We start from the raw sequence: 12,674 nt of genomic DNA, 5'->3' as shown, positions 1-12,674 counted from the left end.
ATGGGGTTGGAATAACTTCAATCCACATACCAAGCCTCTGATGTTACTGTTTGTTTTGCAGGCTTTTATCATATCTTATGGCTGATACGGCACTTGTAGCATCAATAGCTGCTTAATCAGCACTCTAGGCTGTAAATGTGAGAAGGGTGTGTGGATCCGGCTGGCTGATACGGCATCTCTCCGAGTCATTCAACCTAGAGGTAGGAAAGGGTTAAAGAGTTAGAGTCCGGCCTTTATCTGCAGAATGCTGAGCCATGGTGGCCGGTACCATGACAACCACAGAGAAGGAAAGGGGGAGAGAGAATGAGAGGAAAAGTGATGGGGAGCGAGACAGGCCAAAATAAGTAGACAGGAAAGGGGTGAAAAAAATTACAATCTAAAACATAGCATTAGAGCACACAAAGATGATGATGATTTGCGAGAGCGAGAGAGAGAAGCGGGTAGGTGGGTGCCACCAGCTTATTGCACTGTGTCACCGGAGTATTGCATCAGTCCAACAGGGACGCTCACATTGCAGGATGACATCACTAGGTTTGGAGGATGGGAGGAGAGACTGATAAGCTCTCAAAGGAAGGGGGGGTCATATCTCCACCTCTCACTTTGGCACAGTCATTAACACATTAGTGTCAGTTTTAAGGCCTCCCTGTAGCATGTGTGCTCTGCCTAGTCATGCCTTTTCCCGCATATTTTAATTCTCGGTGCATGGTTGCATCCAGACAAATGTACGGAAATTTGCGGGGAGGAGAAAAGCAAAGTGAAACTTCCAGCCAGTACGCTTAATCGTTTAACGCGAATCGGAGCGTACATTATCCGAGACACATGACTCCTCCTGGGGAGTGCAGCCATAAGAGCCCATTAGTGTACCTCAGTGGAAAAATACTGGCTGATATCAAGGCCCGCACGAAAGTGTATCTGATAATAAAGATTTTTTTTTGTGTGTGTGTGTGTGTGTGAATTTGTAATGCCTGATTGGTCTGTAATGTGCTTTCAGGCAGATGGGTTCCAGGCTTGTCATGTGAACCCATTATTTAGTGTCTCACCTCTAATGGAAGAGTCTGTGCAAAAGCAAACTACACTGTATTCTATCTGGGAAGCCATGGTGGCTGTTATCTTTATGTTCATGTAACGCATGCTTTTCATGTTTCTTCAACAGAATAAAAATTTGCAACAGCAAAAACAGAAGTGGAAAAAAAATGAAGCCGAAGTTTGGGGTTACTAAGGCAGGCTGTCCTGTTCTTGTGTGTTACCAAATGGAGGCTCTAACTTTCAGGCTAGTCTATAGCTCTTCAAATATAGTCCTTTGCTCCCAGGAACTTGGAGGAAGATGGTGTACAGCTTAGACGGGCAGTTTCTTATACCGTGTTACCAAACAAAGAAAGAGAGAGATAGAGTGAGAGAGACAGTGACGAAGGGAGCAGCCTGGATCTGATGAGCTCAGCTAAAAAGTGAAAAGGCGATCTCTCTCTCACCATGTAATTTATAACAGCATGGGACCAATTTCCCTTAGCCATTTCAGCTGGAGAGCGATAGTGTTGCTTTCTTTTAGTTTTCAGAAACTTTATGAATTATGCATCAGAGAGAGCAGTGCTTACACAACAGCCACAATGGTGTGTATCTTTAAAGGGGTACCAAATATAATATATACAGTTGCTGATGTGACAAAGTAACGTATTCTTAAGTATTCTATCAAATTTATATACTAGAAAACAACGAAATATCTTGGTAATTGTAAATATAATACTTTATACGCTAAACCGCACAAGAGTCGCCATTTTTAAAAGACTGTGACGTCAGCGCTACCCACTGCACTAGCGGAACTCTCCGAAATAGAGGAGAGAAGCGTGTAATCATGGCGTCGGGCGCATCAAGTGAAAGCGACAGCTCTGTCGAATCGTACGAAGAGATCCCGCAAGACACACTGCAAGCAGGCTATGGCTTAGAAGGGTACCAGTTTGAACCTAGGAGAGGTACTCTCGACTCCGGTGATGAAATAAGAGAAGAAAGCTCGGATGACGGCGAGGACGAGACTGATGCTGACCATGGGCATGGCGAGCGTGGGGCAGAGCGTCTGCGTGCAGGTGACACGGCGTGGTGCTCGTGCGGAAAATGTAACGTGGAGTTGCTCACGAGTCCAGCAGAATTAATTTGCTGCAATGAGATAGGCGCCACCCGTGGACTTGCGAAATCGTCGCAAGAGGCAGAAACAGGTATTTCACACGTGCTATTCCCAACCTCAACGAGCCAACACAACTGGGCACATACATACGTCATGAGTGTTACGCAGAGAAAATGAACGTGCATTCTGATTGGATAAAATTAATATCATGGCGGGCTGTTCAAACTGCGGAAATAGTTTGCTCGAGCTACTTTCAAAACACTATAACTTTCCAACCTTAGAACAAAAAACTTTTGTAAGTCTTGAATAAGGTTCGTTAATGTGTGTTTTATTGTTATATTTACTCTATATATTGCCCTCTGTTCCCCTTTAATACTCGACTTTTGCCATAGGACAGTCTGTTCACATACACACTCGAACTGTACACTTATGACGAAGGTCACGGGAAAAAAAAATATGGCAGTGTCTGAGGCTACTGTATAATCTCTATAATCAAATCTTTTCATCAGGTAAGGCTTTATTTTTATTTTATGCACACACTTGCACAGTGTGGTCAGGCTGATTAGAATCTCTCTGTTAGTCACGCCTGCCCTTTGGCTCAAAGTCAAAAATCTACATGCACACAGGCAGAGTGGAATGAGAAAATTCAGCTCATAAAATTTAACATGCAAGCAGTTCTCAGCAGTACTCCTCCAGAGTTATGATATGAGAACTGCAACTACACTGAGCAACAATACAGAGAACCGCAACTAACTCAGATGACATGATAAAAATTCAAGGCAGGAGTTTGGATTTGGAGATAAAACTACAACCTGTTTGAAACAAGTCGGTATATACAGTGTCTTGCAAAAATATTCATCTCCCTTGGTGTTTGTCCTGTTTTATTGCATTACAAGCTGGAATTAAAATGGATTTTTGGGGGGTTAGCACCATTTTGATTTACACAACATGCCTACCACTTTAAAGGTGAACATTATTCTTTTATTGTGACACAAACAATAATTAAGATGGAAAAAAAAAACAGAAATCTGGAGTGTGCATAGGTATTTACCCCCTTTCGTATGAAACCCCTAAATAAGAGCTGGTCCAACCAATTCACTTCATAAGTCACATAATTAGTTGATTAAGATCCACCTGTGTGCAATCAAAGTGTCACATGATCTGTCACATGATGTCTGTATAAATCAGCCTGTTCTGGAAGGACCCTGACTCTGCAACACTACTAAGCAAGCAACATGAAAACCAAGGAGCCTCCAAACAGGTCAGAGACAAAGTTGTGGAGAAGTATAGATCAGGGTTGGGTTATAAAAAATATCCCAGACTTTGAATATCCCACGGAGCAACATTAAATCCATTATAGCAAAATGGAAAGAATATGGCACCAATACAAACCTGACAAGAGAAGGCCGCCCACCAAAACTCTCAGACCGAGCAAGGACGGCATTAATCATAGATGCAACAAAGACACCAAAGATAAACTGAAGGAGCTGCAAAGATCCACAGCGGAGATGGGAGTATCTATCCATAGGACCACTTTAAGCCGTACACTCCACAGAGTGGGTCTTTATGGAAGAGTGGCCAGGAAAAAGTCATTGCTTAAGAAAACATGTTTGGAATTTGCCCAACAGCATATAGCAGACTCCCCAAACACATGGAAGCAGATTCTCTGGTCAAACGAGACTAGAATTGATCTTTTTGGCCATCATGGGAAACGCAATGTGTGGCACAAACCCAACACCCTGAGAACACCATTCCTACAGTGAAGCATGGTGGTAGCAGCATCATGCTGTGGGGATGTTTTTCATCTGCAGGGATAGGAAAGCTGGCCAGGACTGAAGGAAAGATGGATGGTACTAAATACAGGGCAATTCTGGAGGAAAACCTGTTTGAGTCAGCCAGAGGTTTGAGACTGGGATGAAGGTTCATGTTCCAGCAGGACAATGACCCTAAACATACTGCTAAATCTACACTGGAGTGGTTTAAAGGGAAACATTTAAATGTCTTGGAATGGCCTAATCAAAGCCCAGACCTCAATCCAATTGAGAATCTGTGGCACAACTTGAAGATTGCTGTACACCAACACAACCCATCTAACTTGAAGGAGTTTGAGCAGTTTTGCCTTGAGGAATGGGCAAAAATCCCAGTGGCTAAATGTGCTAAGCTAATAGAGACATACTCCAAGAGACTTGCAGCTGTCATTGCAGCAAAAGGTGGCTCTACAAAGTATTGACTTGGGGGGCTTAATACCTATGCACACTCCAGATTTCTGTTTTTTTCATCTTAATTATCGTTTGTGTCACATTAAAACAACAATTTTCACCTTTAAAGCTGTAGGCATGTTGTGTAAATCAAATGGTGCTAACCCCCCCCCAAAATCCATTTTAAAAATCCAGCTTGTAATGCGATAAAACAGGACACAAACAAAGGGGGTGAATACTTTTGCAAACCACTGTATAACAACTTGGTCAAGCACATTTTCTTCCCATCAGTTAGGGTGGCAGGTTTAGGCTGAGGTGTGGAAACAACTTGTATAAGAGAGCCAAAGAGTGGATGCCGTGTTTACATTAGCATTAGTTTGTGTTGACGTTTCGATACAGCTATCATGTGATTGTCCTTAAGCTCATTATTCATGTGACGACAGAATTCTCTGACCTAAACACTATGCAAAAATCATGCAATACTGAAAACACAACATTATTTTAAACATCTCTTGGGATTGTTGCGTAAGGATGCATTATGGAGGCTAATATGGCAGAAAATTTGATTTGGTGTTGTTGAACTTGATACTTCGCTGCTAACATTTTAAGTTTGCAGAATGTACAGTATGTAATTGATACCTTATACACCAATCAGCCATAAAATTACAACAAAAACACTGACAGGTAAAGTGCATTACATTGATTATCTCATTACAATGGCACCTGTCAAGGGGTGGGATATGTTAGACAGCAAGAGAACAGTCAGTTCTTGAAATTGGTGTGTTGGAAGCAGGAAAAATGGGCAAGCGTAAGGATCTGAGTGACTTTGACAAGGGCCAAACTGTGATGGCTAGATGACTGGGTATGGGCATCTCCAAAATGGCACATCTTGTAGGGTGTTCCTAGTATGGAGTGGTTAGTTAGTACTTATCAAAAGTGGTCCAAGGATGGACAACCGGTGAACCGGCAACAGGGTCATGGGTGTTGAAGGGTCATTGATTCGCATGGGGCATGAAGGCTCGTCCATATGATCCAGTCCAACATAAGAGCTACTGTAGCACAAACTGTTCAAAAAGTTAATGCTGGCTAAAACAGAAAGGTGTCTCTGTGTTTATTTATGGCTGATCGGTATATATGTCAGGAATCCAACACAACAGGGTATACAGGATATGAATCAGTGATGGGGTGTGTGTGATGCGGCCTGAATGTTGCCACTCGGAGTTGATTATTTTACAAAAACAGCATATCACAAATGTTTTATTCCTCTTATTCTGCAGTACTGTTGTAAACCATCTGCAAAACAAGTTTGTTCCTGATATTGCTTATGTTATAGCAGCTAAAAACAGTCATTTTGTCATCAGCCATCACCTCGCCAGCCATTCTTTTTTTTTCTTCAACAAAAAATGCAGTACTCTGTGCTGATGTCTGAGGCTAAATACACTTCTCCTTACATAGAACCTCACCATATGTATATGTATGTACTGTATAGATGTATTGTATGTGTGTATATATGCATAAGTATTTGTATGGGCGGCAACGGTGGTGTAGTGGTTAGCGCTGTCGCCTCACAGCAAGAAGGTCCGGGTTCGAGCCCCGTGGCCGGCGAGGGCCTTTCTGTGTGGAGTTTGCATGTTCTCCCTGTGTCCGCGTGGGTTTCCTCCGGGTGCTCCGGTTTCCCCCACAGTCCAAAGACATGCAGGTTAGGTTAACTGCTGACTCTAAATTGACCGTAGGTGTGAATGTGAGTGTGAATGGTTGTCTGTGTCTATGTGTCAGCCCTGTGATGACCTGGCGACTTGTCCAGGGTGTACCCCGCCTTTCACCCGTAGTCAGCTGGGATAGGCTCCAGCTTGCCTGCGACCCTGTAGAACAGGATAAAGCAGCTAGAGATAATGAGATGAGATGAGAAGTATTTGTTTATATGATTTGATTTGGTCGATATTATACCATGTCGGTATGTCTTGGTATGTTTTCTTGTTGTTTGTTGCTTTTGTTTTCTTTTGTATATATAGTTTATTATGTCGGAACGTGACGTTTGATTAGCGGTGGTATAGAGGGTTAGGATTGGATAAGTTATTACTTCTTCCTAATCCTTTCTGAACATTATTATGTTACTGCCTTGTGGCTACGCTATTCTGTTTGTTTATGACGATGTTTTGATTATTGCATTTTTTATTTAATTTTTTTATATCTTCTTTATTGTTCAGAATAAAGTAATCATCAATCAATCAATCAATCAATGAATACATTTTCTTCACCTCGTTTTATAAGAACATACTGTATTTGAGTATTTTATTATCTACAAGATTTTTTTTTATTATTATTATTTTTTTAAATCTTGCTTAATCAGTCTACTGTCCATTGATAACATGCTCTGAATGCTCACAGCTTCATATGCATCTGTGACTGGTTTTTATGGCCACCTCACTCACATCGCATGTGTGACTTCAGTGTAAGTAAAGGGAATTAACATATGGTTAAACCTCAAGAGACGTGTAATTTAAACAGAACGCTCTCCCCCACCCTCCTTATTAAGGAAAATTTTTATGTCATGATTTATATGGTGCTGTTCTTGTTGATACTTGTTTTCTTGAGTCTTAATTTGATGGTTATTAAGCCAGTAAGTGTATGCCCGGATTATTTTTAAATGCAGTTTGTGAATATATTTTAGACATAAGAGGTTTTCACTGGGAGTCACTGCTTAGTCATGGCTTCAGATCCATCTGTCAACACAGGACTGAGCCACATTTAGTGACAATTAAGCAAGTTTGACACACTTGATAAGAAATGCCTATGGCAGGCAGAAGCCATCTGGCTGGTCCTCTGAGTGTTGAATTAAATAGATGCTCATGATGTTATGTTGAGGTCTCTGCAGGATAGGGTAGATGGACATCCTTATCCGTGAAGATTCACAGATTTGACAGATGCGAATAAAAAAGGAGGACAAGACATCCAGATCAATGTCGAGTCTCAACGTTTGCTTTCAAAAAAGCTGTTAACGAGACTTTCTATCAGACTTTATTAAATATCACTGATAGCGTTTTTCCATTGTGACCTTTATTTTATTACTTTCCTTGAATCAGTCCTATTTACATGGGCCAAATGCATTAAGAAGAAGAAGCCTTTTTATTTGTCACATGTACTCAAGCAAAGTGAAATTCCTCCTCTGCATTTAACCCATCTGAAGCAGTGAATACGCACATGCGCGCACACATATCCAGAGCAGTGGGCAGCTATGCTACAGCGCCCAGGGAGCAGTTGGGGGTTAGGTGCCTTGCTCAAGTCAAGGGCACTTCAGCCATGATACAGAGGGAGAGGAAAGTGCTGTTCATTCACTCAACTCCCCTCACATTTTTCCTGCTGGTCCTGGGAATCGAACCAGGCCCAAGACTGCTTCTCTAACCTTCAGGTCATGGCTGCCCCCATTACATTTAGCAGACGCTCTTATCCAGAGCGATGTACAGCATACCCAGAGCAGCCTGGGGAGCAGTTAGGGGTTGTTTTACAATCAGGGTACGCAAGCTAAAAATCACATTTAACACTTATCTTCAATATCAAAAGGCTTGACTAAATAAACTTGGTTGTTTATTGTAGCCCTGTAATAGCTCTATTTACCATGCAAAAAAAAAAATTGGTGATAACGTTATTTTTGGTGAATGTATGGCAATATAGGTCATATTTAGCAAAATTACTCGTGTCATTTAGAAAAAGTGCTTTTTTGTCCACAGGTAGCTCCAAAAGGGATGCACTTAAATCATTCTTTATACCATAAAACAAATATTTGGTTCCATATCATTGGAAACATAGTTAAGTTTTAATGTTGAATGCCAGTAAGTTTTCAGACTATTTTGATCAAATTAGTATGTAATTGTGTCAAAAAAATGTCCTCTCCGAGACAGCTAATTTTTCAATATAAAATAACATATCTAAAATGATTATTTTCATCCTAAAATGTGGTCAAGATATTGGGACATAAATATTAGAGACAACTAACACAAAGCTTGCAGCCTTATATTTAAAAGCACTATGGAAGTAGTGGATTCTGAATTGTCAAAAAAAAAAAGTCCTCTCCGAGAATCACTTCATTTGTTTCTCCCATCTTATAGCAGATTACACAAAACTACCATACACACACGTCAAAAAATTACCTGAAATCTGTTCTTTAACTTGTCCTTCACTTAAAAATTGGTACAAGAACCATCTCATTTTCATTATCTCTAGCCGCTTTATCCTGTTCTACAGGGTCGCAGGCAAGCTGGAGCCTATCCCAGCTGACTACGGGCGAAAGGCAGGGTACACCCTGGACAAGTCGCCAGGTCATCACAGGGCTGACACATAGACACAGACAACCATTCACACTCACATTCACACCTACGGTCAATTTAGAGTCACCAGTTAACCTAACCTGCATGTCTTTGGACTGTGGGGGAAACCGGAGCACCCGGAGGAAACCCACGCGGACACGGGGAGAACATGCAAACTCCGCACAGAAAGGCCCTCGCCGGCCACGGGGCTCGAACCCGGACCTTCTTGCTGTGAGGCGACAGCGCTAACCACTACACCACCGTGCCGCCCCCGGTACAAGAACCAGTTTGAATCAATTTGAATTTTGGACCCCTGTGACACAAACTTTGTACCCTGATTGTAAAACAACCCTTAGGGGTTAAGTGCCTTGCTCCTGCTGGTCCAGGGAATCGAACCGGCGACCTTTTGGTCCCAAAACTGCTTCTCTAATCATTAGGCTTCCTCTGCAATTCATTACGTACATATAAAACATTTAAGAAAAAAGAAGGAAAGTTTATAGTGGTAGTCATATTTGCAATGTAAATTTGAACTTTTATTTTCACTTTTACCAGTTTTTGGAGCAGCTATTTTGTTACGTTTTCGAGTAAAACTGTGGACGGAAATACTTTTCACGATAAACAGACGTACATGTCATTTTTAATCTAATACTATCTAATATTACTAAATCTAATAAAAAAGTGACTATAAAGAAAAAAGACACAAATGAGTAATAGTCATGCTGCTGGATAAAGTTGATGGGATTTGACTGGATAAACTTGGACTGTACTACATTAAAGCCTGCTCATTTAGAGCTAACTGTATTGTATTACACATATTTAGAACATAGAAATACATCATTTAACCAAAATCTATCTATCTATCTATCTATCTATGTTGAAGATTCCAAGTCCTCAATTACATTTTTTTTCTTTCTCTGTGCCCATGTTCTCCCCCTTTCCCCTACGCTCTTCCTCTTGGTAACGGTTGAACCAATCAGAGTTTTAAGTTCAGCTTTTCTCGCATGCTCATTGGCTCTTGAAAAACACGCTGCTCTGAAAAAAATATATATATGCAAATTCCTATTTGGCGAAAGACCCAGAGAAAAGAACAGCGTTCTGATTGGCTGCCCGAGTTTGGAGTCTGCGCATTGAGCAGCGCCTGAGCATGGCACGTCGCTCGAGCTGGGACGGCACCATCAAATCTAGGAGTGAGGGGTGTTAAAATATGATGTCACTTGTAATTGAAGTATCGCAAACAAAAATTGGCCAAAAAAACCAAGAGAATGAATATATTATGAATTATTGTACCAGGAAACACACATGATCTATAAGTTTGATTAGGATTTTAGTGTGGAGTAGCGTAGTCGTAATGTCCGACTTTCTGACATTGTATCAACCCCCCTGTTGTGTCCCTGAAGAATGGTAGGTTCCGCATGAAGTGAAAGGGTTGCTGTGAGAGAGCAGTTGAAATGAAAGAATTAACCGTTTAGACTTGATGGCACTGAGTTCAGTGGACTGTAGAGCTGGTATCTACTTTTTGTAGTATGTTGAAATTTCAGGAAGTAACGTTATATTGATAGAAAGGAAAAAAAACAGTCCTGGCTTTTAATTACAGCAAGATATTGTAGTCTGAAGCGGGCATTCAGATTTGGATTTAAAAAAAAAAAAAAAATAGAGCTCGTGCGTCAAATCAAATCAAGTCTAAGGTTAGCTAGCTAGCATTAGGTTAGCTAAGTCAAAGAGAAGCATTTCGGATATCCGTGTGTGTGTGTGTGTGTTTTATGTTTTTAATGATTTGACGAGTGTCATTCATCACTGGAGAAAGAGAGAGAAGGAGAGAGAGAGAAGGAGAGAGACAATGTACAATACAGTGTGGAATACGGAGAAAGACGACGCCGAGCCGAGGGATGATTTGATGATGCCATATAACACAGAGTTGATCTTTTACATTGAGATGGACCAACCTCCAGGTAAAGCGCCCTCACACTACTGAGATTGGGCTAAAGAAAGCACTGATCATTTCAAACAAAGTGTTTTCAGCTCCACATCATATTAATGCAGCAGTTCTGAGAGTCAGTGCAGCTTGGGATGAAAAGAAAACCGTGGCTTTAAACCTCTTAGATTTGTTTCTTGGGTCTTCTCCTCTCATTCAACTTTCTCTCAGTAGTCTTTTGTACTCCTTCTCTAACCAGGTCATAGCCTCAGACAAATCACTGGCACTCTGCACTTCCTCACATCACATCACATCACATCACATCACATCACATCACATCACATGCACCTCGTTTTAATTCATGCAACATTTTTGTTTGTTGCACAGGTTTTAATCTTTGTCTGGTTTAAGCAGCACTCACAGTAACCCAATGACATCTGTGTGTGTGTGTGTGTGGGCTGCTGTTCACCTTTTGAATATCTGAAGTAGACATGTCCTTGTCTTTGAATATTGAAATTCACCCAGACCTCTACAGTAGGTGTAGCTGAGGGGGTTAATGTCCTCCAGCCACCTCTGTTTGCATAAAATCCTTGAAATGACACCAGTGTGCATCTGCTTTAATATCTTATCTTATCTTATCTAGGTTTAAGCTCTTATTCATCCTGATCAATTAATCTTGGAAAGACATGTCTTTAACTTTAACATTATGGGGCATCAGCTGAGTGTTTTATATTTTCACAGTTTAAACGATTAATGGAATCATGCCCACAAACAAAGTGGTTAATAATAACTACAGATAGACAAAGTGAGTTATAATATAATATGACTGAGTCAAATAAACTTTTATTTTTTGTATCGTCACAAATGTCCCCCCCCCACTTCGTGTAAGCTAATCTCCATTTCATTCAGCGCTTCAGTGAATGAGCGTCCAGATAAATGGAGAAAAATTTGATTCCGATCTAGTTTATGTTGCACTTTTAGGTTTTCGTTTGCCTCAGAGTTTGACTATAATAATAATAATAATAATATGTGGACAGATTCAAGACTGCTACTGTATAAATGCATATTTCTTGAAGTCATTGGAGATGTATGTATTTATATTTGTATTGCTATTAATGGTAGTCAGATGACAATGCGATTGCGATGTAATTTATATTACTATAAATTCCTAGAGCCGCTTTTTTATCTTTTTAGATGGCATCATCAGGCTCAGGACTCAGATGTAAGAAAAAAAAGAAGAATAAAGTGATTCATATTCATATAATTACATACAGTGATTCGTATAGCCACAAGGTGATTCATATAATAATAAGTGATTCATATTCGTATAATAACTACGGACAATGATTTGTGTAACTACAAAGTGATTTATATTAAAACTACAGACAAAGTGATTCATATTATAATGACTACAAATTGATTCATATAGTTCATATAATAGCTAGACAATGATTTGTGTAACTACAAAGTGATTCATGTAATAACTACAGACAAAATGATTTGTATAATTACAACTACAGACAAAGTGATTCATATAATAACTACGGAGAGTGATTTGTATAGTTAAAAATGTGATTCATGTAATAACAGACAAAATGGTTTGTATAATCACAACTACAAAGTGACTCATATAATAACTACAGACAATGATTTGTATAATTACAACTACAGACAAAGTGATTCGTATTATAATAACTACAAATTGATTCATATAGTTCATATAACAACTACGGACAATGATTCGTGTAACTACAAAGTGATTTATATTAAAACTGCAGACAAAGTGATTCATATAGTTCATATAATAGCTAGACAATGATTTGTGTAACTACAAAGTGATTCATGTAATAACTACAGACAGAATGATTTGTATAATTACAACTACCGACAAAGTGATTCATATAATAACTACGGAGAGTGATTTTTAAAGTTAAAAATGCGATTCATGTAATAACTACAGACAAAATGGTTTGTATAATCACAACTACAAAGTGACTCATATTATAATAACTACAGACAATGATTTGTATAATTACAACTACTGACAAAGTGATTCGTATTATAATAACTACAAATTGATTCATATAGTTCATATAACAACTACGGACAATGATTCGTGTAACTACAAAGTGATTTATATTAAA

General features: G+C 39.7%; 1 protein-coding gene across 5 annotated transcripts in view; it reads left to right on the top strand.

Annotated features, from left to right (window-relative positions):
* The window catches only part of pik3r3b (phosphoinositide-3-kinase, regulatory subunit 3b (gamma)), a 578,548-nt gene that overhangs the window by 537,542 nt on the left and 28,332 nt on the right, over positions 1-12,674 (top strand). Inside the window, exon 1 of one of the 5 annotated variants that reach the window (XM_060919997.1) lies at positions 10,069-10,567. The exons of the other annotated variants lie outside the window; for them this stretch is intronic. Coding sequence (XP_060775980.1) covers positions 10,456-10,567 — 112 coding nt within the window. The 5' untranslated portion in view covers positions 10,069-10,455. Of the gene's footprint in view, positions 1-10,068; positions 10,568-12,674 lie in introns of those variants that run through there. 5 annotated transcript variants of the gene reach the window in all.

The sequence above is a fragment of the Neoarius graeffei genome, chromosome 4 (assembly GCF_027579695.1).
Source record: "Neoarius graeffei isolate fNeoGra1 chromosome 4, fNeoGra1.pri, whole genome shotgun sequence".
NCBI lineage: Eukaryota > Metazoa > Chordata > Actinopteri > Siluriformes > Ariidae > Neoarius > Neoarius graeffei.
The sequence above is the reverse complement of the archived record's forward strand: the minus strand, read 5'-3'. Positions and strand labels throughout refer to the sequence as shown.